This window comes from Lissotriton helveticus, chromosome 8, assembly GCF_964261635.1.
Source record: "Lissotriton helveticus chromosome 8, aLisHel1.1, whole genome shotgun sequence".
Taxonomy (NCBI): domain Eukaryota; kingdom Metazoa; phylum Chordata; class Amphibia; order Caudata; family Salamandridae; genus Lissotriton; species Lissotriton helveticus.
The window spans coordinates 748,965,938-748,989,980 of NC_136069.1; the positions used below are offsets into that span (position 1 = coordinate 748,965,938).

Consider the following 24,043-nt stretch of genomic DNA (forward strand, 5'->3'; position numbering starts at 1 on the left):
GCAGTTGTTGAAATTACCATCAGATCAGATCTGTAACCCTTGAAATTGTTTGATGTCTGAAACATGTATCCAGTATTGTGATATTGGGGTGTTTATTGGAGGGAGAAGCAGAGACTGTCTCTTGTGGCCCATCGTCAGCATCATGGCCATTGTTGCTGTTGATGCAATATTATGGTGGGAGAATCGCCGAAAATATACCCGCATCTTGGGGCTTTGGCGTAGAAGCTAGCTAGCTCCCACTTCCTGGTCGCCCTGAGCAGATTGAAATGATTATAATCTAGAGAACTCTAGAGATGTGCAGGCTTCTGACTTACTTTTAGATAAGAAATTTCAACAAGAGATAAACAGGTCAAAGTAAAAGTAACAAACATCCTATACTTCGTAACATGGCCCTTTATATTTGTGGCAGGGTGTCAAAGTGACCTACAAGCTCTGTTATGCCTGGTGGTAATGAGAGACACTTTCAGAGCTCACCTTTGACCAGTTAGCATCCGTAGCGAAAACAAATTTGATGCCACTGCTTTATGCAGAAAAACTCCACTCCCCTGCTTTCGATGGAGGCGAGACTCTCACCCGATGGTTCCTCGAGAGCCCCCTAAATGAGCTCCTGCCTAATGCCAGCGTGGAGGACAGTGGCCTTCTAGTAGCCTCCTTTGACTCCGATGCACAGTTGCCAGCCTTCTGTGCATTTCTTTGCACCCTCTTTGCAACCTGTCTAATTGTCTCAGGATGTCAGTCGGTGCATTGTGGTCCTCCACTGTTGGGAAGTGTATTGGTACGTGGTGGTGGGGGGGGGGAGTAAGGATGAGGAGAATTACATGTAAGATGAACCCAGGAGGCAGCAGCCTACAGAAACAGTGACTAAACACATTTTTCTTAGGAGATAGTCAACGGAGTCTAAGCGAGACTGTTGCATGAATGTATGAATGAGACCTCATTGTGAACCTCTGAGTGTTGCCCCCCCCCCACCCCGGCAAAGGCCGGCCTTGACTACATTTGAATATGGATGGGAGTGTGCTTTTCTGATGGTTGCCCTCCTTGTGAAGTGCACTAACTCAGATTGCTGCCTACCGGACCAGAATGCAGTGCGAGAGGGTTTGCGCTAATCTCTGTCCCCTGGTGCCAGTGCCCTATGTTTTGTGTACTCTTGTCTCGAGGTTCTCCCTCGGGCGCTTCAGTCGGAATTGCAGATGCTTGCCCAGTTGCATTCTTGCGTTTCATTTTCACTCCTCAGGAAATGGTTATCATAACAGTTGGTCGGTTATCCTGGAAACCCAGGGTGGCCGGAAATGACGCCCGTTGTGAAGAAGAACAGCTCAGCTATGTTTGTTTTTAGCTCTCGCGCGCAGTTAATTATCCACCCCACCCCCACCCAACCCTTCCCAGATCTCAAATATTAGAAATACTGAACCAATCCTACCCTATTTGCTTGCAGTATTGGCAATATGTTAAAATGGCTTTCGTTTTGAGCGAGTGAGGTCTGTCTTTCTTGGATAAGATGAGAAATTCAGCAGCAAAAAGTATTCGGTTTGTGAGGAAAATGCTAAAGAAAGTAGTAAACGTTTTTGTTTTCTTTTTTATCTTGCTTTCTTGCCCCGTGAAAGGTGTCGAGGCTGAGGAAACTGGCGCAGCAGATTGCCAACTGCAAGCAGTGCATCGAGCGGTCGACGTCCCTCATCACTCAGGCCGAGCAGTCCCTCAAGGAGAACGACCACGCCCGCTTCCTGCAGACGGCCAAGAACATCACGGAGAGGTAAAGCCGGCCGCACTTACATTCAAATCTCTCGCACACACAGAGCGAGGCAGGGCCGGCGCGGGGCATGGGCAGTGTGGCTGCTGCCCAGGTCCCCGCAGTCAGCCCTCCAACTTGCAGCCTCGCACCAATGCCACACAGTCAGGCCGGGGCACGAAAGGTGCCACTTTGCAAGTGCCCCACCTTAGGCCCCCCCCCCTGGCCTCACTGCTATGGTGTAGCGGGCGAACTAGGTGCCACCTTGTAGGTGCACCACCTTAGGGGGCCACCTCCCCTGACCTCATTGCTATGGTGTAGCGGGTGAAGCAAATCAGGGGGGGGGGGGCAGTTCCAGTTGCAAGAAGGCAGATTCCTGAGTTATGTCCTACAATTAGGCCTCCTCCCCCCAACCACGCAGAGGCACAGCGGGAGGACTATTGCCCTTGCCCTGTTTAGCTCCCTGGCAGTTTTAACCCTCTCTGGAGATAAGCAATCCTCACACCATCAGCCCTTAATAAGCTGTTAAGAGGTGCTTGTAGGTGGCTGAGAGGGGGGACTGCAGCTTCAGGAGCAGGGGCATCTATTTAGAGGCAAACAGCCCTGAATGGGTCATGTCTGTGCATTTCCCTTCCGCCAAGGGCACACAAACTGGGTGGCACTGCCTTTGTGCCAGGCTGTACTGCTTCAAAAGCCAGTTTCCTGTCTAGTTAACTGTTACACCTGAGGTAGGTACTTTTCATTCATATTCAGATCAAAATGTAAAGTATAGGTGTAATTCTTTCTTTCTGTCCAGGTGTACTTGAAAGTTGAGAAAACATTTGCCCGGTGTCATCTTTAGATAGTTTTGTACGGAATGTGCAATAGACTTTCTAGAATTTTTGTACTATAAATTGGCACTTACAATAAATAGAAAAGTCAAATATGAACACAACACACAAGCATGGAAACAGGCATCTACCCTCCGCTCTTTCAATTTTTGATATTAAATTAAGCTAAAGTAGTATTCAAGCAATCACGTTTTCCCCATTACAAGCAGTAGGAACGGAAATAGGAAGGTATGTTTTAGGCTACTCAAAATTGTAACTATTAACATAAGTGTATAAATGGAAATAATCAATTCTGTCAATTCCGTCCAACCTACCTACTCTTGACAAACAAACTCTGCCTGGTGTTCAGCATTACCCTTGGTGTCTTGTACAGATGTTACTTTTATTCTGTTTAAGTTCTTGCTGAATGTATCGACTCTTTTTGGATTCACTATACCTAGCTTAGTTCCTCCTTTTTCGTGAAGCATTTTTCCATGTCATATACAAGCATCAACTGCTTGAGTCTTATTCAGGGACCATTTGTTTTTCGACTGTGCATCAAGTAGAAAGTACATTTTTGTTTCTTTCACAGTGTCTGCCCGTGGCCTCGCCTCTTTCCTTGTGCTGCCCACATGATGAGATTCTTGACCTTCGGTTCATGAGTCCAATGCCACAAACCTTGTGCACGTTTATTAACCATCCGAGGGCTACGGCTAGCATTAATGACTTCGGGTGTGGCTTCCGAGCCGGGGCATCCTTTGTGGGGTATGATTCGGATTGGAGGAGGTTCCCCTGTTGAGTAGTTGGAAGGCCAGGTTCACCCTTATTAAGTGATGCACCAGACTGGGCTGAGGAGCAATGGCCATAGAAAGGATCCATCCGCTTCCCTCCCCCAGCGTTGTGATCCTAGTTACAGGAAAGTGATGTTGATTTACCAGAGGCTAAAAGTGTCATCCCTTCACTCCCAGAGATCTTGGTTTACCAGTGGCTAAAGGTTTCATCCCTTCCCTCCCAAAGAAGTGCAGCTTGATTTCAAATAATTGTAGTCTAGCAGAGCTCCAGTGTTCCACCTCCCCAACCACCCATCAGTTCACTTCCCCTCCTGAAGCCACAATGCCATGAATGATGTACCCACTCATCCCAGTTTAGAAGCTCCTGCAGTGCTGCATGTGTAAATGGATCACCCCCTCCCCCCCCCCCCTTGCTCCTCTGCACGCCTTGTAAGCATCAACCCGATGCCTTTGGCCTGCCTTTCCACATAATCTTCACCATTCCTTGTTATCGTTTCTGTTCCAAAGTCGTGCTCGAAACGTCATTGTCTTTGCTTCCTGGATTTGGCAATTTGAGGGATGCATATTCACTGCATTTCCTGGTAAATAACTTTGCTTCAGTGTTTCTTTGTCTGTGGAGCTCGTGAGGAATGGTGAAAAGTACAAAAACCCGGGGAACACACATTGAATGGATAAATTATGACACAAAAAGATTCTGCCTAAAGAGTCGGATTCTAACAGGATCATTTCAAGTCTCTTGCGAATCCAGGGTTGTGTGAAAACAATATTTGCACCTTACTTGAGTCGGCTGCTAGTAGTGCATCGGACCAGCATTTTCCCCAGATAAATCCTTCCACGTGTTAGAAAGTCTTATTTACGAAAGCCAGTATGTAATATACGGAATTTTTCAATAGTTTTTTATGCTGGGTCTTTACAGTGTTTTCTGTATATGAATTGAGCAGTACATAGTTTTTTTTTTTTTGCAGCCCCACCTATTTATTGTAGATTGTTGGTTGTCCTTTCACTGCTTTTTGGTTAACACTTAGTGCAAATATTAATTTTTGTAGCAGTTTGTCTTGGCATAGTCTGGATTTCCCCCGCGGGCATATCACTGCTCTAAATTTATATCTAACTTTATTATGTTAAATGTTACAGGTTAAAACCTGTTTGACTGGTTACATTGACGTACAAGTGACTGTGCCCTAAATTGTTTTTATGCTGCAGTTATTGAGAGATTGTTTGCTCTTCTATTTGATACAGAGGAATCCGCATAGATCTCTCTTTATGTCCACAATCCCATTATCCGTGCTTTGTCATGGAGAATCCTCTCGTTGGGCTCATGTGGGAGTTTTCCTATGCAATGCCTATGCTCCTGATGCAGTACATGCGCAGCTAGCTCCTCATACTAGCATGACACCTTTACCGAGAGGCAACCTCTAATGACACTCAGTAGCGGCTGGTGTAAGGGAAATGTGGGTGGGGGGCAGCGTGAAGGGGCTGAAACACTAAGGAAAAAAAAGTACCTTCTGCTCCCCGGTCTGCTCCTCTGGGCACAGGCTGAAGCTCCCTGCTTCACCCTCCAGACGATCCTGAGGCTGCTCTCACCATGAGAGCAGAGTCAGGATTGGGCGGACTTGTTTTGTGCTCCATCGGGAGCTGGGAGCCTGCTTATCTCTCCACCCAGCAACACAGCTGGGTTGGAGAGATGTCAGTGCTCATGACTATTTTGGCGTCCTAAAATGGTCGGCCAAACCGTCATGTACACTGACAGTAGGGCCTACTACTCCCCCAACCCCTCCCCCTGCTGCAGTGCCGTGGCCCCGCCCCCCAAGACTCAGCCACAGGATGAAAAAGAAAATTATCTACATTAAGATAATTTTATTTGCTTATGCAGGCAGTGGGGTGACGCTCCGCTGCCTTAGCAGGGAAGCAGCCCCTGATGACGCTAAGCATCTTTTCCTGTGGGCCACTCTGTAGTCGTTTGCACAAGTCCCGGTTATTAGCCCATGATAGCCTGACCACTTACACCAGACCTACTGTTTCAGAATGTGAGCTGCGCCTGGTCCATAGCCCAGACCTCTAGCCCCTCTTGTGTTTTGGGGAAAAAGATTTCAGTCTTCTTTTCTAGAGTTTCAATTTCAGTCTAGGGTCTGCAGATCCTAACCTATTTGACCCATTGGTTACTTGTTGAATATTTGTCTATGGCTTCGGTATCCATCTCTGCTTTTCCTTATATGTTTGAGATAACTATTTCATGGTTCTTTTGATTTCGCAGATACATTTTTCGAATGGTTCCTTGGTGGCATCAGCAGCTGTTATTGGTCATAGGCAATATTCAAAGCTTCTTGGAATGCGTCTGGTGTTTGTCGTGCTTTTTCACTATGATGTTTATTCAGCCAGTCTTCAGGAAAAATAAACATTTCTCTTGTTCCTTTAATTTCCTTGTCTGACACACAGGTTTGAAGCCTCAAGAGTTTCTACTTTAAATTTTAACCACACAAATGTAACAACATCCAGACTCACTCTACTACTCATGGCCTTCTTGACACACCATACCATTTAGGTAATTTGAATCTTTTTCACAGCCGTAGTATGTACTGGACCAGATAATGTTCATAGTTCGAAACAACTCAATTTTGAATAACTAAAAACCCAGCAGTCCCCTTCCTTTAATTTCTTTCACATGTCCTCATTTGTGAGGATAAGGCTTGCGTTTCCTGTTTTCGGTCACGTCTACCAGATAGCGTAAGCTTTCTAGTTGCGAAACATTTATTGTTTACTTACAGCGGGTTTAGAGGCCGCCCATTGCTTTACAATGGTGGGATTTATTGTCCCTCTCACTTGCTTGCTTATTTGATGGCCTGCCATCCTATTCTGCGAGTTCTTACCCCCCTGGAACATACTCTTTAAGATCCTTTCGATTGGCTGACATGTATCCTTCTCCCGCTCGCTTTTAGGGAACTACTTTCTTCTTTTTCATCTGGCACTCTGAGAGTGCATGTGTCTTTAGCAATCTCACTCTAGTGTTGCTTCCCCCCTTAAATATCTGCCCTCGCTCTTGTACTACGTTACTCTCACTCCACCCAGCTTGTCTGTAAAAGCACAACAGGGTTATTTTTGCTGTTGATGTGGTATGGTTGAAAAGGCAGACAGTTAGCGTTATTGCGTTATATCCTGCATTCCACATATTACATGAAAGCACAAGCTTTGGCACACAAGGACTTTTATGGTGCTGGATGAACGGCCTTCTGCTGCACTCACTGGCCTCTGAGGCAGAAGGTGTACTTAGCACAGGTCTCCTGAAGAAAAATTAATCTGCTCCCTTGGGCTACTACAGAAGACCAAATGGCTGAATCCTGTGGAAAGTAATTTGTCATTGGGAAGCGTTTTCCTTTACATTCTGGCACTACCTTATTCTTTTTAGATACTGCTCAGAGTTTCCTGAGCTGAAAGTATTTGATAAGACCAATCTCCGATGGGGCAGGAATTAGACAAATTCTCTACTGGAGAAGGATCTGGGCCAGCCCGGAATTTCAATCTTATCTGCAATGGCCAGAAGACATACTCAGCAGAACAAGGTCTAGGAACCTCCCCTGGATCGAGTGTGTCAGAGACACGCTTAGGAAAATGGGTAATGAAAGTTTGTGAACAGATCCAAGGGTTGTATCTGCCCTGACTACTAAAGGAGCATTAAAGATGAACTATGCTCAGTTAAGACTAAGTATTATCCAAACAGTCAACATGTTAGGTTCTCTAAACGCCTCTTTCCTTTTCCTGAAGGATGATTATACAACAGTACAGTTTTTAGATGAGATACAGCACTCCCTGGCAAGGACGTTGTACATACAGTTTAGTACTGGAACCCTGCTGTTGTAGTCCTTCATCGCCAATTGGGCTGGCACCTATAGAACCATAGAGCAGGCTTGCCTGCCCTGCAGAACGAATATGGAATCAGTGACGTATGCTCTTTTTTTTCTGTCCTGCTTATAAGAAGGCCAGTTTAAAATTGATAGCACCAGTATGCCACAAATCAAGTGTCAGGCAGTACATGGACTCCTATAGGATTGTGCATTCTGATACATGTCCACCTATAGTTTTTTCAGTTTCCGGATTCCTATATTACATGTGGTGTATCAGGTACAAATACAGCCTACTGTCAACCTATCCAAACGAGACAGAGGGAGGCTTGGAGGCAGTAATCCAACACGAAAATCATCTTGTACTCTATTAATGTTGTTGTTCAATGCGTATTCCTCATTTTGATCTTGTGTTAATTGCCATAGTAGGCTTGTGGGGACAAATGTTGCGTGTTTGAAATTGAATTAAAATCGACTCTACGGTGGGGGGTGTTACACTAATGTTACTTCAAAGTCGGTCCAACCCACAATGTGTCGTTTTTACTCGTATTTGCTTTTTATTCTTTTTTTATCTCGATTGATTAAGTACTTTTAACAATGTTTTAACCTTTTTTAACATAGTGTTTTTAATGTATCTTAATTCTCTTATTGTATTCATCTGCTCTTTTATTTCTGTTTGTCGAAATAAAGATTTGTGACTGATTAAACCATGCCATTTATAAAGATTGAAAACGTTGAATTTCATGTGCAGTTTTGAGATACCATAATTATGTGTGTTTGTGTTTCCTCCAGTATTTTAATGTTTTTTCTTTAAAATAATACTTTACAAACATTGGCAAAGCCGACAGCTTGACACTCGCATTAGGTAGGCGAGATCTGTTGGCTTGGCCAATGCTTCTTTGCTCTGTTGCTTGATTGAATGTTGTCTCCTGGAAGGTTTCTTGGACATATGGTCACGTACAGAGTTTCGCATAAGTAGTAGTTCTCCTTAGATTTCTGCCTTATTTTCATCTTGCTGCTTCTTCGGTGGAAGTGATGCACATTCCATTGCAGCTTAGTATTCAAGATGTTCCAAGTGGTAAACTTTTATTTCTATCTTCTCTCATTTTTATTTCACTCTTATTTGTGGCTGAGCACGGTTGGCGCTTTGGATGATTTTCATCCTTTTTGCATTTGCTTCAGTTTTTGGATTACTTTTGGCAAGGAAGGCTAATCCACAGCACTCCTTATTGGGTCTAAGGCTTGTTCAATACCTCGTGGCAAAAAAAGTTCAATTATTTCCTATGGAGCTTCTGTGGCTTATTTCCCACTTCCATACCTCAGCAACTTCTCTGAGTGAACTGAGTGAACTGTGAAACTTTGCAAGCTAAGTGAGGGTGTTTTCTGGTGTATGAGCTATTGGTTTCCTTTTCTGATTCTCAGAGTCCACTTAAATGCCGCTGTGTGTATATTATATTCTAGGTAGCTGAAATATGTTTTTTTGGGGCCGTTAATGGAGGTAATAAACAGACCAAAGTGGGCACAGGCGATAGTTTTGCCTCCTAGTGTAAGCGCTGTCTTTGTTTGTGTATGTATGCTTGTTGTCCTGTTGGAGCGTGAGTCCCCTCGCTGAGGGTGCTAGTCTCAATTTAAAGTCTTCAGGCTGAATTCGACACGGTTCGCCTTCCCCACAGCAACCCTTAAAAGGTGTTTTAAAAAAAATCTTTTTAAAGAAAACCTTTGGCCTGGTTTATATACAAGGCAATCAATTATTTATACAAAACGTTAGCAATATTGTGTTCCACAGGATGGCGAAGTCAGTTATACAGAACATATCCTCTGTTTGTTTGAAGCCTGCGGGCCTTGTCCTAGAACAGGTTGCAGTTGGAAAACTCTGCCACAACACACAAATCCACGCTGCATATTTCCACTACACACAACACATTTAAACATCTCATAATTCCATGCCACACAATTCAACTACACACACTTCCACTCCACATCATTCAACTTAATGCCACATAATCACAATTAAATATATTCAACACCACATATTTTCACTCTACTTAATGCCACATAATTCTACTTCACATAATACCACTCCACAACACAGATTTCTACATCATGCCACAAAATTCACCACCGCAACATATAATTCCACTCCCCTACATGCCACTGCATGATACACATAATTACACCCCAAGACACACAGTCCTTCTCCACATAATTCCAGTAAACTATATACCATATAATTGCTAACCCAATAAATCCACTCACACATGCCACATTATTCTACTCCATAACTCCACTCAACACACACAATTCCATGCCACACAATTCCACTACAAACATTTCCAATCCAACCCACATAATTCCAATCCATACCACATACATAAACTCCACTCCTTAACACATGGTTAAAAACATTGACATTGACAGTAGCTCTCGAATTGCCGAGACCTATTGACTTTGCCACTGCTTGTCGGTTTTGGTGGGGAGGAAGGACAGTGACCGTTATGTTGTGCTCAGCACAAAGCCACTCGCTCCTCCCCCACAGATGACGTTCCACAACTGGTTATATAGTCATGAACGTGTGGCTACTCCCTCACTAGACTGTGCCTTTCCCCTCACACAATGAAAGTTTTTTCCAAGATGGCAGGTTTGACAATAAATAGGAATCGTTGTTTTAAGGTTAGTGGTACTATTTAAAGTCGAGCCTTAACTAGCCAATATTGAAGGCCTTAGAGGGCTACTGGGGAGCTAGAAATATTTCCCTCTAACACCTGAATTGCAAGACCGTGCAAATCTATGCGTCTCTCATGTCTGCCAACCCTTTTAAGCAAATTAAATGAAATTATGTCGTGCACCGTAAAAAGCAGACATTCCAAATGTTCACAGCTGCCGTTTGTTTAACTTTGAAAAAAACCTCCATTTTGAACACGGGAAACCATATGCGCAGTCTGTTTTATCCCTCGTTTTCTCCGGTGCTAGAGGGGAGGGCAATCTAGCCGGAGGAATGCAACCGCTTCTGACACTTCGTCGAGTCCAATAAAATGTGCGCGGCGTTTTACCAGGTGCAGACGAGATATGCACAGAAAGGGGAAAATCACAGTTGTTAGGACAGATGTGCCGCGTGAAGCAACGCCTCCGGCAGAGGGCCACTTAGTGTTGCTGTAGCTGGCAGAGAAGCATCTGCGGGGACTGTTTAATGCAGAGCACATCAAATATTACTACATCTGCATCCTAGGAAGAGCTGAGCGTGTCCCGCAAGGAGCAAAAACAAGTTTTAATGCTGTAATTTCGCACAGCTGATCTAAAATTAGTCTGCTGTGGATCTTCTGATTTGCTCTAGCGTGATAATTGTGAATCTTGAGAAGAGCAATGGAACTCTCAGGCTCTCCTGCCCGGGCACAAAACATGGCTGCCGTGCCACTCGAGCTGGGGGGTTATGGGGGCAGCTGACCAGAGGAAAATGTGTTATGTACGCCTGTTTCACTAAAGGGACGTTTTTCACACACAAAAACTGGTCAGTTTTCTGTTCTCCACCCCTCCCAACGAAGCAAGCGAGAATATATGTCAGGCTGTTTTGTAACTTGCTTGTCAGACTTTAAAATGTATGCATTTCCACATTCATAGGAGGATTTCAAGGCAATTGCTTATTTCCCCGACAGCAGGGGCGCAACTACTAGACCTGAAAAGGGGGAGGGGGCTAAGACTTCCAGCCAGGGCAGTTCGAGTGCTGGTGGGGGGGCGTTACAATAGTCTTTTTTGGCGCTCTCTTGCCCCAAAAACCTCGTTCTTCATTAATTCCCTTATTACCACTCTCCAACATTGTACCTCATCTCTCAATAGCCTCCCTCTCTGACGTGCATTTCCTTTTTTTCTAGCGCTACTCATAGTTTACTCACACTAATTGTTTTTTTTCAGAACAAGATTTTATTTTGGCGTTGATAAATTGCACATCAAGCACAGCACCCCTGAAATCGGAGGAGCTGTGAGCATCAGAGTAGTGATCACAGTCAAGCAATTCAATCAACAGTACAAGAAGAAGTAATGTAACCAAGGCCCCTCTCCCTCCACCCTCCCACTCCCCCAACCCGGAACCCCCCACCCCTTGCACAGCGTCTGAACAAATTCCAAACACAGATACAGTAAGAAGCGTACCAGTGACCAGTTTTTGCGTATAAACTCACACTAATTTCTGTGATCTGCATTGTACAATTTCTTAGCAGCAGGCAGAGTAACCCTCCGTGCTGCTTTATGATGAGCCAAAACGGCCACCAGGCAACATTTCAAACTGTAACCACTAGGAACATTATTCACCAGAGTTATTTTGCCATTTGTATTGTTGCCTCAAAACTGCTTGATGCACAAGGAAGTTCATGTGCTTTTAAACCAAAAATGATATTTAAGCACAGTACGCCGCCGCCCCCACCCACCACCAAAGTCAACGCCAGGTGCAGCTGCACCGGTTGCAAGGCCCTAAAACCAGTCCTGACCTCAGCAATGGGGCAGGACAAGCATTTCCAGAAATGAGGTCAGAGCTAACCTCTTAGCCATTATATGAGGAAAAAGGTCTATGCGAGTGGTGGGGTGTGATACTTCCTCCAAATTTCAGCCACCAAATTAAGTTTACAGATTTCTTGTATATGATTCAAGGGAGAGTAGTCTTCTCCCCTGAGAAATGTTTTAAATTTAACTTTTGGGATAAAATTTCTAAAACACATCAGACCCTTACAGGGTATTCATGAAATACTCTAGTACTTTCATGGTGCACCAGGGAGGACTGGCCTTTCCCAAGAGTAGATCTTGTTTTTTTTTTTCAAATGTCGTAAGTCAGAAATGACTTCCACTATACCAAGGTCATCATTTTTTCATGGGTGAGCCCCTTATGCTAAGGAGTACATTATTTATGACAGTGCCAGAAATGTACCTTGGTACCCCAGTCACAGTCATAGGTGCCGCTAGAAATTCCCTCCGGGGATAAAAGGATTAGCATTTTGCCATTGACATCTCCTATAAAATAAGTATAGGAAATCTTATGACAAGAGTTACCTCAAATATCAGTTCAAAAATTTTGCTATGGATCCACCCCATATGCTAAGAATTCCGTGCATCATGTCAGGGCCTTCGGCCATGTGTGATGGCTTGTGTTCTCTGTCCCTCCCACTGGGAATGATTGGATTAGTGACTTTCTACGTTAGTCAGTTGGAGTCCCCACGGCCAATGATGGTGTCTTAATAGAAGCATGTCAGGGCCTGCACTTTGCCATAGGCAACACCTCCCATCCATATGCTGTTAAGGCCCTCTTCCATGTGCCAGGCCAGATGCACACTTGCATGCATAATAAACATTCACTCACACACATATTTTCTCACAAACACATTTTCACTATATCTTTTGCACTCTTTCATACATTTGTACTCTGTCACACTCGCACGCAGGCACACTGCCACTCACTTCCATTAGTCAATCTGCTTTTATTGTGTTAGAAAAGCTTGCCCTGCTGCTTCTGCTATACCTGCCGTGCCTTTTAGTGAAGCTTAATAAAAACATATTCTCTATTCAAAAACAATAATATATTGCCTCCTCAATGTTTTTTACAAGTATGATGTGAATGAAAAGTGCACTTCCTTAAAATAACTGGACAGCGTTTATATTTTATTTAATTTGTGGCTCAAGCAGTTATTGTACTGGAAACTAACGAAACCACGTTCTAACACATGATATCACAGAGTCCAACTGATCATATGAAATTACAAATGGGGGTGGGGTCGCACACTACTCACACACCGGCGGTGTCGCCCCTAAGGACTCTGGTCAATGTAGTAAAGTGTTTGCGATGCATCATCTTTCGATCTTCTGCTATCTTCGCTGTCTTCACCATCCCTGGACACGTGTTTCGGGGTATTACCCCTCATCAGCAGGGATAGGCCGTGTACTGGGGTTGCCGATGGCTGCCAATATCTGCCAGGTATAGTACCACTCAGGCGCGTAGGTGCGGGATCCCCGGCTCGTCAGCCCGCTGCTCAAGGGAGCATAGTCCTTAGGGGCGATACCGCCGGTGTGTGAGTAGTGTGCGACCCCACCCCCATTTGTAATGTTAAAGCTCCCTTGAGCAGTTGGCTGACGAGCCTGGGACCCCGCACCTGCGCGCCTGAGTGGTACTAAACCTGGCAGATATTTGGCAGCCACCGGCAACCCCAGAACATGGCCTATCCCTGCTGATGAGGGGTGATACCCCGAAACACGTGTCCAGGGATGGCGAAGACAGCGAAGATAGCAGAGAATCGAAAGAAGATGCATCGCGGAACACGTAACTACATTAACCATAGTCCTTAGGGGCGATACCGCCGGTGTGTGAGTAGTGTGCGACCCCACCCCCATTTGTAATGTTAAAGCTCCCTTGAGCAGTTGACTGACGAGCCTGGGACCCCTCACCTGCGCGCCTGAGTGGTACTAAACCTGGCAGATATTTGGCAGCCACCGGCAACCCCAGAACATGGCCTATCCCTGCTGACGAGGGGTGATACCCCGAAACACGTGTCCAGGGATGGCGAAGATAGCAGAGAATCGAAAGAAGATGCATCGCGGAACACGTAACTACATTAACCATAGTCCTTAGGGGCGATACCGCCGGTGTGTGAGTAGTGTGCGACCCCACCCCCATTTGTAATGTTAAAGCTCCCTTGAGCAGTTGGCTGACGAGCCTGGGACCCCGCACCTGCGCGCCTGAGTGGTACTAAACCTGGCAGATATTTGGCAGCCACCGGCAACCCCAGAACATGGCCTATCCCTGCTGACGAGGGGTGATACCCCGAAACACGTGTCCAGGGATGGCGAAGTCAGCGAAGATAGCAGAGAATCGAAAGAAGATGCATCGCGGAACACGTAACTACATTAACCATAGTCCTTAGGGGCGATACCGCCGGTGTGTGAGTAGTGTGCGACCCCACCCCCATTTGTAATGTTAAAGCTCCCTTGAGCAGTTGGCTGACGAGCCTGGGACCCCGCACCTGCGCACCTGAGTGGTACTAAACCTGGCAGATATTTGGCAGCCACCGGCAACCCCAGAACATGGCCTATCCCTGCTGACGAGGGGTGATACCCCGAAACACGTGTCCAGGGATGGCGAAGACAGCGAAGATAGCAGAGAATCGAAAGAAGATGCATCGCAGAACACGTAACTACATTAACCATAGTCCTTAGGGGCGATACCGCCGGTGTGTGAGTAGTGTGCGACCCCACCCCCATTTGTAATGTTAAAGCTCCCTTGAGCAGTTGGCTGACGAGCCTGGGACCCCGCACCTGCGCGCCTGTGTGGTACTAAACCTGGCAGATATTTGGCAGCCACCGGCAACCCCAGAACATGGCCTATCCCTGCTGACGAGGGGTGATACCCCGAAACACGTGTCCAGGGATGGCGAAGACAGCGAAGATAGCAGAGAATCGAAAGAAGATGCATCGCGGAACACGTAACTACATTAACCATAGTCCTTAGGGGCGATACCGCCGGCGTGTGAGTAGTGTGCGACCCCACCCCCATTTGTAATGTTAAAGCTCCCTTGAGCAGTTGGCTGACGAGCCTGGGACCCCGCACCTGCGCGCCTGAGTGGTACTAAACCTGGCAGATATTTGGCAGCCACCGGCAACCCCAGAACATGGCCTATCCCTGCTGACGAGGGGTGATACCCCGAAACACGTGTCCAGGGATGGCGAAGACAGCGAAGATAGCAGAGAATCGAAAGAAGATGCATCGCGGAACACGTAACTACATTAACCATAGTCCTTAGGGGCGATACCGCCGGTGAGTAGTGTGCGACCCCACCCCCATTTGTAATGTTAAAGCTCCCTTGAGCAGTTGGCTGACGAGCCTGGGACCCCGCACCTGCGCGCCTGAGTGGTACTAATCCTGGCAGATATTTGGCAGCCACCGGCAACCCCAGAACATGGCCTATCCCTGCTGACGAGGGGTGATACCCCGAAACACGTGTCCACGGATGGCGAAGACAGCGAAGATAGCAGAGAATCGAAAGAAGATGCATCGCGGAACACGTAACTACATTAACCATAGTCCTTAGGGGCGATACCGCCGGTGTGTGAGTAGTGTGCGACCCCACCCCCATTTGTAATGTTAAAGCTCCCTTGAGCAGTTGGCTGACGAGCCTGGGACCCCGCACCTGCGCGCCTGAGTGGTACTAAACCTGGCAGATATTTGGCAGCCACCGGCAACCCCAGAACATGGCCTATCCCTGCTGACGAGGGGTGATACCCCGAAACACGTGTCCAGGGATGGCGAAGACAGGTGTGTGAGTAGTGTGCGACCCCACCCCCATTTGTAATGATCATATGAAATGATTGACTTCTTCAGCAACCATGTATTTTTTTCCAGTAACACTTTGCATTTTTGAGAGCTAACTTACAATGTGAAAAAAAAGCTACATGTCCCTGAATGAAGCATAGTGGTGAATGGAAAGCAAGGAATGGCTGAAGTGTCACATGATCCACAATCCAGTATGATACCCCACAGTCTCAGCCCTAGTCTCCCTCCATGTGCCATCCCACATTTTCAGTCCAGTCTCCCATCTTGCACCAGGCCCATTGTTGCAGATGGAATTAAGTAGTCATCTAGTATCCCAGAAATAGCAGGTATTCTGTGGGTGCCTTTGTAGAAATATGTGTATATTCATGAGAGATCTTTAATTTTCATATGTGCGGAGTAAGAGCTGTGCTCATGTAAGTGCTGGGTGATGGTGAATAGTGTGAGTCAGTGCAGCTTGAGTGGTGCGAGTGTAGGGTAACAAAATGTGCCAATGTGAGTATTGGGTGAACTGCATGAATGCAATGTTAGGGGAGGGCCCACGTGAGTGTCGGGTGAGAGGAGTGCCTGCAGAGTGAGAGGAGTGAGTGCAGGGTGGTGCGAGCAATGTAAATGCAGGTTGAGTGGTGTGCCTGTGTTTGGTGCAGGGTGAGCAGCAAGAGTGAAGAGTGATCTGTGAGAGTGCCTTGTGAGTGCATGATTAGATGTTAGTGCAGAGTAAGTGGTGTGCCCTATGAGTTCCAGCAAATGAGTGCCCCTGTGTGCGAGTAGGATGAACAGAGTACCTGAATGAATGCAGGCTGAGAGGTTTATCCTTGTGAGTGCAGCGTGACAGGAGGAAGTGCAGGGTAAGTGGTGTGACTCCAGGGTGAGTAATGTGCTTGTTTGCATGGTGTGTGCTGTGCCCTTGTGAGTGAAGGGTGAGCTGTGTGAGTGACAGGAGTGCCTATGTGAGTACACAGTGAGTGATGTGACAGTGTGAGATTAGGGTGAGAGGAGTGACTGCAGGGTGAGTGATGTGACATGAGTTTGGGTGCGAGTGAAAGTGCAGAGTGGGAGGAATGTATGCATGGTGAGTGATGTGCTTATTTGTGTGAAATCGCAGAGTGAGCAGTGGGTGACAGATAAGTGAAGTGTCATATGAGTGCAGGGTGAGTAGTGTGCTGTTGCAAGTGCAGGGTGAAAAGCGTGAGCTCATGGTGAGTGCAGTGTGATCACTGTGAGTGCAGGTTGAGCGGTGTGCTCATGTGACCGCAGGGTAAGTGGAGGGAGAACAGCATGAGTTCATGGCGAGGTCCATGAGTGCAGTGTGGTCTCTTTGAGTGCACAATGAGCGGTGTGCTTGTGTGAGCGCAGGGTAAGAGGAGGATGAATGTGTGAGTGGAGGGTAACAGCAGGAGTGCAGTGTGATCGGTGTGAGTGGAGGGTGAGCGGTGAAAGTGACAAGTGAGTCGAGTGTCACATGGGTGCAGGGTGAGCGATGTGCCCATGTGAGTGCAAGGTAGGAGGAGGGGGAATGACGTGAGTGCATGGTGAACAGGGTGATTGCTGTGAGTACATGGTAAGTGTGAAAGTGAAGGATGAGCTGTGAGAATGAGGAGTGAGTTGTCTGAATGTAGGATGTATTCCCAGACACCTGGAGTAACACCGCCTTGTTCGACGTCTGGCGTAGTGTTTCGGATATAAGTTAAAGTATTGCTATTATGGCAGTGATCAGGGATGGAAGGTGAAGTAAATAAATTATGTGCTGATCCTGCCATACACTTTCTGGCTCCTTCTTAGGGTTGCCAGCTGATTGTATTTCTCCAGGAACCACCGGTATTTCGATGTGCCAGCCAGTACGAAAAGAAGCAAAATCACCTAAAGCATATCTGTGCATATTTCAAACCGCAAATATAATTAGAAAGCACTTTTAAATGTGTTCTAGGACTGCATTAAGGATCCATGACTAATAATTAAAGGAAACAAAAACAGAAGAGTCATGTTACAAATTAATACATACCATTTTTTTTTACAGCCCTATTTAGTATCAAGGCGAGGCCTTTGCAGATACCTTAAAATCAACAAATGGCCGGTGTTTTCCTTTTGGAAAGGTGGCATCCCTACTCCTGAGATGCCTTTTCATTAAATGCGTTCTCCCACTATGGCAGTAAAAAAAAAAAAATACAAATGTAAGGAATAGGCAGAGTGGGGACCAAGGGGTTCTTGTTAACCATTTCAAACAAGCATTTACAATGCAATGGTTTCGCCTTTGGAAAATTTTGAGTTATTGGCATTGTATATGCCTAAATTTTGTTTATCTGTTTTTGTTTTTAAAACAGATAAGTAAATGGCATTGTCATTTACATTGCCCTTATTTTTTTTGCAGTTACTCTGCACTCCCTATGCACTCTGCACTCTTTATGCAGTCTGCATTCCCTATGCACTCTGCACTTCCTATGCACTCCCTATACACTGTGTACTCCCTATGCAGCACTCTGTACTCTCTATGTACTCTGCACTTTCCACTTCCTATGCACTCCCTATGCACTGTGCACTCCCTATGCAGCACTCTGTATGCACTCTGCACTTCCTATGCACTCATTATGCACTTTCTATGCACTCTGCACTCCCTATGCAGCACTCTGTACTCTATGCACTCTCTGTGCACTGTCTATGCACTCTGCACTGCCTATGCACTTTCTATGTTTTCTGTATTTCGCACTCTCTGCACTCCCTATGCACTCTGCACTTTGTATGCATTCTGCATTATCTATGCACTCTATGCACTTTTTTTTGCAGTCACTATGCATTCTGAACTTCCTATGCACTCCCTATGCAGTCTGCATTCCCTATGCACTGCACTTCCTATGCACTCTGCACTCCCTATGCACTCTGCACTCCCTATGCACTCTTTATGCACTCTGTACTCCCTATGCAGCACTCTGTACTCTCTATGTACTCTGCAGTTTCCACTTCTTATGCACTCCCTATGCACTGTGCACTCCCTATGCAGCACTCTGTATGCACTCTGCACTTCCTATGCATTCTGCACTCATCATGCACTCTCTATGCACGGTGCACTTCCTATGCACTCCCAATGTCCCTATGCAGCACTTTGTACTCTCTATGCACTCTGCAATGTCTATGCACTGTTTATGCACTCTATGTACTTTTTTTTCCTGTACTCCGCACTCCCTATGCACTCTGCACGTATTATGCACTCCCTATGCACTGTGCACTCTCTGCATTCCCTATGCACTCTGTACTCCCTATGCACTCTCTCTGCACTTTGTATGCATTCTGCATCACCTATGCACTTGCTATGCACTTTATTTGGAGTCACTCTGCACTCTACACTCCCTGTATTCCCTATGCACTCTGCATTTCCTATGCACTCTGTACTCCCTCTGCAGCACTCTGTACTCTCCACTCCCTATGCAGCACTCTGTATGCACTCTGCACTTCCTTTCGTCCAAAAAGCAATTTAAAATACAGATTCAAAGAAATGTACCCCCCCCCCACAAAAATAACATAACAGTCCGCCCGACAGGTAAACTTACAAAGTGAAAGCATTTCTAATAAAAATTAAATGCTGCTTACCTGATCACGTCGTGGAACAGCTTACCGGAGAAGCGCGGCACACCCAGAACATAACATCAATAACGCTTTCATCAAAAAAGCAATTTAAAATACAGATTCCAAGAAATGTACCCACCCCCCCCCACAAAAATAACAACAGTCCGCCCGACAGGTAAACTTACAAAGAGAGAGCATTTCTAATAAAAATTAAATGCTGCTTACCTGATCACGTCGTGGAACAGCTTACCGGAGAACGCGCCACACCCAGAACATAACAACAATAGCGCTTTCGTCAAAAAAGCAATTTAAAATACAGATTCAAAGCAATGTACCCACCCCCCCCACAAAAATAACATAACAGTCCGCCCGACAGGTAAACTTACAAAGAGAGAGCATTTCTAATAAAAATTAAATGCTGCTTACCTGATCACGTCGTGGAACAGCTTACCGGAGAAGCGCACCCCACCTACAACGTAACAGCAATAGCGCTTTCGTCAAAAAAGCAATTTAAAATACAGATTCAAAGAAATGTACCCCCCCCCCCACAAAAATAACATAACAGTCCGCCCGACACGTAAACTTACAAAGTGAAAGCATTTCTAATAAAAATTAAATGCTGCTTACCTGATCACGTCGTGGAACAGCTCACCGGAGAAGCGCGCCACACCCAGAACATAACATCAATAGCGCTTTCGTCAAAAAAGCAATTTAAAATACAGATTCAAAGAAATGTACCCCCCCCCCCACAAAAATAACATAACAGTCCGCCCGACAGGTAAACTTACAAAGTGAAAGCATTTCTAATAAAAATTAAATGCTGCTTACCTGATCACGTCGTGGAACAGCTTACCGGAGAAGCGCACCCCACCTACAACGTAACAGCAATAGCGCTTTCGTCAAAAAAGCAATTTAAAATACAGATTCAAAGAAATGTACCCACCCCCCCCACAAAAATAACATAACAGTCCGCCCGACAGGTAAACTTACAAAGAGAGAGCATTTCTAATAAAAATTAAATGCTGCTTACCTGATCACGTCGTGGAACAGCTCACCGGAGAAGCGCGCCACACCCAGAACATAACATCAATAGCGCTTTCGTCAAAAAAGCAATTTAAAATACAGATTCAAAGAAATGTACCCCCCCCCACAAAAATAACATAACAGTCCGCCCGACAGGTAAACTTACAAAGTGAAAGCATTTCTAATAAAAATTAAATGCTGCTTACCTGATCACGTCGTGGAACAGCTTACCGGAGAAGCGCACCCCACCTACAACGTAACAGCAATAGCGCTTTCGTCAAAAAAGCAATTTAAAATACAGATTCAAAGAAATGTACCCACCCCCCCACAAAAATAACATAACAGTCCGCCCGACAGGTAAACTTACAAAGAGAGAGCATTTCTAATAAAAATTAAATGCTGCTTACCTGATCACGTCGTGGAACAGCTCACCGGAGAAGCGCGCCACACCCAGAACATAACATCAATAGCGCTTTCGTCAAAAAAGCTATTTAAAATACAGATTCAAAGAAATGTACCCACCCCCCCCACAAAAATAACATAACAGTCCGCCCGACAGGTAAACTTACAAAGAGAGAGCATTTCTAATAAAAATTAAATGCTGCTTACCTGATCACGTCGTGGAACAGCTTACCGGAGAACGCGCCCCACCCAGAACATAACAACAATAGCGCTTTCGTCAAAAAAGCAATTTAAAATACAGATTCCAAGAAATGTACCCCCCCCCCACAAAAATAACATAACAGTCCGCCCGACATTACAAAGTGAAAGCATTTCTAATAAAAATTAAATGCTGCTTACCTGATCACGTCGTGGAACAGCTTACCGGAGAACGCGCCACACCCAGAACATAACATCAATAGCGCTTTCGTCAAAAAAGCAATTTAAAATACAGATTCCAAGAAATGTACCCCCCCCCCCCCCACAAAAATAACATAACAGTCCGTCCGACAGGTAAACTTACAAAGAGAGAGCATTTCTAATAAAAATTAAATGCTGCTTACCTGATCACGTCGTGGAACAGCTTACCGGAGAAGCGCGCCACACCCAGAACATATCAATAGCGCTTTCGTCAAAAAAGCAATTTAAAATACAGATTCAAAGCAATGTACCCCCCCCCCCCCCACAAAAATAACATAACAGTCCGCCCGACAGGTAAACTTACAAAGAGAGCATTTCAAATAAAAATTAAATGCTGCTTACCTGATCACGTCGTGGAACAGCTTACCGGAGAAGCGCACCCCACCTACAACGTAACATCAATAGCGCTTTCGTCAAAAAAGCAATTTAAAATACAGATTCAAAGAAATGTACCCCCCCCCCCCACAAAAATAACATAACAGTCCGCCCGACAGGTAAACTTACAAAGAGAGCATTTCTAATAAAAATTAAATGCTGCTTACCTGATCACGTCGTGGAACAGCTTACCGGAGAAGTGCGCCACACCCAGAACATAACAACAATAGCGCTTTCGTCAAAAAAGCTATTTAAATACAGATTCAAAGCAATGTCCCCACCCCCCCCCCACAAAAATAACATAACAGTCCGCCCGACAGGTAAACTTACAAAGAGAGAGCATTTCTAATAAAAATTAAATGCTGCTTACCTGATCACGTCGTGGAACAGCTCACCGGAGAAGCGCGCCACACCCAGAACATAACATCAATAGCGCTTTCGTCAATAAAGCAATTTAAAATACAGATTCAAAGAAATGTACCCACCCCCCCCACAAAAATAACATAACAGTCCGCCCGACAGGTAAACTTACAAAGAGAGAGCATTTCTAATAAAAATTAAATGCTGCTTACCTGATCACGTCGTGGAACAGCTTACCGGAGAAGTGCGCCACACCCAGAACATAACAGCCATAGCGCTTTCGTCAAAAAAGCAATTTAAAATACAGATTCAAAGAAATGTACCCCCCCCCCCCACAAAAATAACATAACAGTCCGCCCGACAGGTAAACTTACAAAGTGAAAGCATTTCTAATAAAAATTAAATGCTGCTTACCTGATCACGTCGTGGAACAGCTTACCGGAGAAGCGCACCCCACCTACAACGTAACAGCAATAGCGCTTTCGTCAAAAAAGCAATGTAAAATACAGATTCAAAGAAATGTACCCACCCCCCCCACAAAAATAACATAACAGTCCGCCCGACAGGTAAACTTACAAAGAGAGAGCATTTCTAATAAAAATTAAATGCTGCTTACCTGATCACGTCGTGGAACAGCTTACCGGAGAAGTGCGCCACACCCAGAACATAACAACAATAGCGCTTTCGTCAAAAAAGCAATTTAAAATACAGATTCAAAGAAATGTACCCACCCCCCTCACAAAAATAACATAACAGTCCGCCCGACAGGTAAACTTACAAAGAGAGAGCATTTCTAATAAAAATTAAATGCTGCTTACCTGATCACGTCGTGGAACAGCTCACCGCAGAACGCGCCCCACCCAGAACATAACAACAATAGCGCTTTCGTCAAAAAAGCAATTTAAAATACAGATTCAAAGAAATGTACCCACCCCCCCCACAAAAATAACATAACAGTCCGCCCGACAGGTAAACTTACAAAGAGAGAGCATTTCTAATAAAAATTAAATGCTGCTTACCTGATCACGTCGTGGAACAGCTTACCGGAGAAGTGCGCCACACCCAGAACATAACATCAATAGCGCTTTCGTCAAAAAAGCAATGTAAAATACAGATTCAAAGAAATGTACCCACCACCCCCCACAAAACTAACATAACAGTCCGCCCGACAGGTAAACTTACAAAGAGAGAGCATTTCTAATAAAAATTAAATGCTGCTTACCTGATCACGTCGTGGAACAGCTTACCGGAGAAGTGCGCCACACCCAGAACATAACAACAATAGCGCTTTCGTCAAAAAAGCAATTTAAAATACAGATTCAAAGAAATGTACCCACCCCCCCCACAAAAATAACATAACAGTCCGCCCGACAGGTAAACTTACAAAGAGAGAGCATTTCTAATAAAAATTAAATGCTGCTTACCTGATCACGTCGTGGAACAGCTTACCGGAGAACGCGCCCCACCCAGAACATAACAACAATAGCGCTTTCGTCAAAAAAGCAATTTAAAATACAGATTCAAAGAAATGTACCCACCCCCCCCACAAACATAACATAACAGTCCGCCCGACAGGTAAACTTACAAAGAGAGAGCATTTCTAATAAAAATTAAATGCTGCTTACCTGATCACGTCGTGGAACAGCTTACCAGAGAAGTGCGCCACACCCAGAACATAACATCAATAGCGCTTTCGTCAAAAAAGCAATGTAAAATACAGATTCAAAGAAATGTACCCACCACCCCCCACAAAACTAACATAACAGTCCGCCCGACAGGTAAACTTACAAAGAGAGAGCATTTCTAATAAAAATTAAATGCTGCTTACCTGATCACATCGTGGAACAGCTTACCGGAGAACGCGCCCCACCCAGAACATAACAACAATAGCGCTTTCGTCAAAAAAGCAATTTAAAATACAGATTCAAAGCAATGTACCCACCCCCCCCCCACAAAAATAACATAACAGTCCGCCCGATAGGTAAACTTACAAAGAGAGAGCATTTCTAATAAAAATTAAATGCTGCTTACCTGATCACGTCGTGGAACAGCTTACCGGAGAACGCGCCCCACCCAGAACATAACAACAATAGCGCTTTCGTCAAAAAAGCTATTTAAAATACAGATTCAAAGCAATGTACCCACCACCCCCCACAAAACTAACATAACAGTCCGCCCGACAGGTAAACTTACAAAGAGAGAGCATTTCTAATAAAAATTAAATGCTGCTTACCTGATCACGTCGTGGAACAGCTCACCGGAGAACGCGCCACACCCAGAACATAACAACAATAGCGCTTTCGTCAAAAAAGCAATTTAAAATACAGATTCAAAGCAATGTACCCACCCCCCCCCCACAAAAATAACATAACAGTCCGCCCGACAGGTAAACTTACAAAGAG

At 45.2% G+C, this 24,043-nt stretch overlaps 1 protein-coding gene across 3 annotated transcripts in view; it reads left to right on the plus strand.

Annotated features, from left to right (window-relative positions):
• The window catches only part of MID1 (midline 1), an 805,692-nt gene that overhangs the window by 670,855 nt on the left and 110,794 nt on the right, over window positions 1-24,043 (plus strand). For all 3 annotated transcript variants that reach the window (XM_078657585.1, XM_078657583.1, XM_078657584.1), the window contains exon 5: window positions 1,605-1,753. In XM_078657585.1, the coding sequence (XP_078513711.1) occupies window positions 1,605-1,753 (149 nt within the window). The remainder of the gene's footprint in view (window positions 1-1,604; window positions 1,754-24,043) is intronic.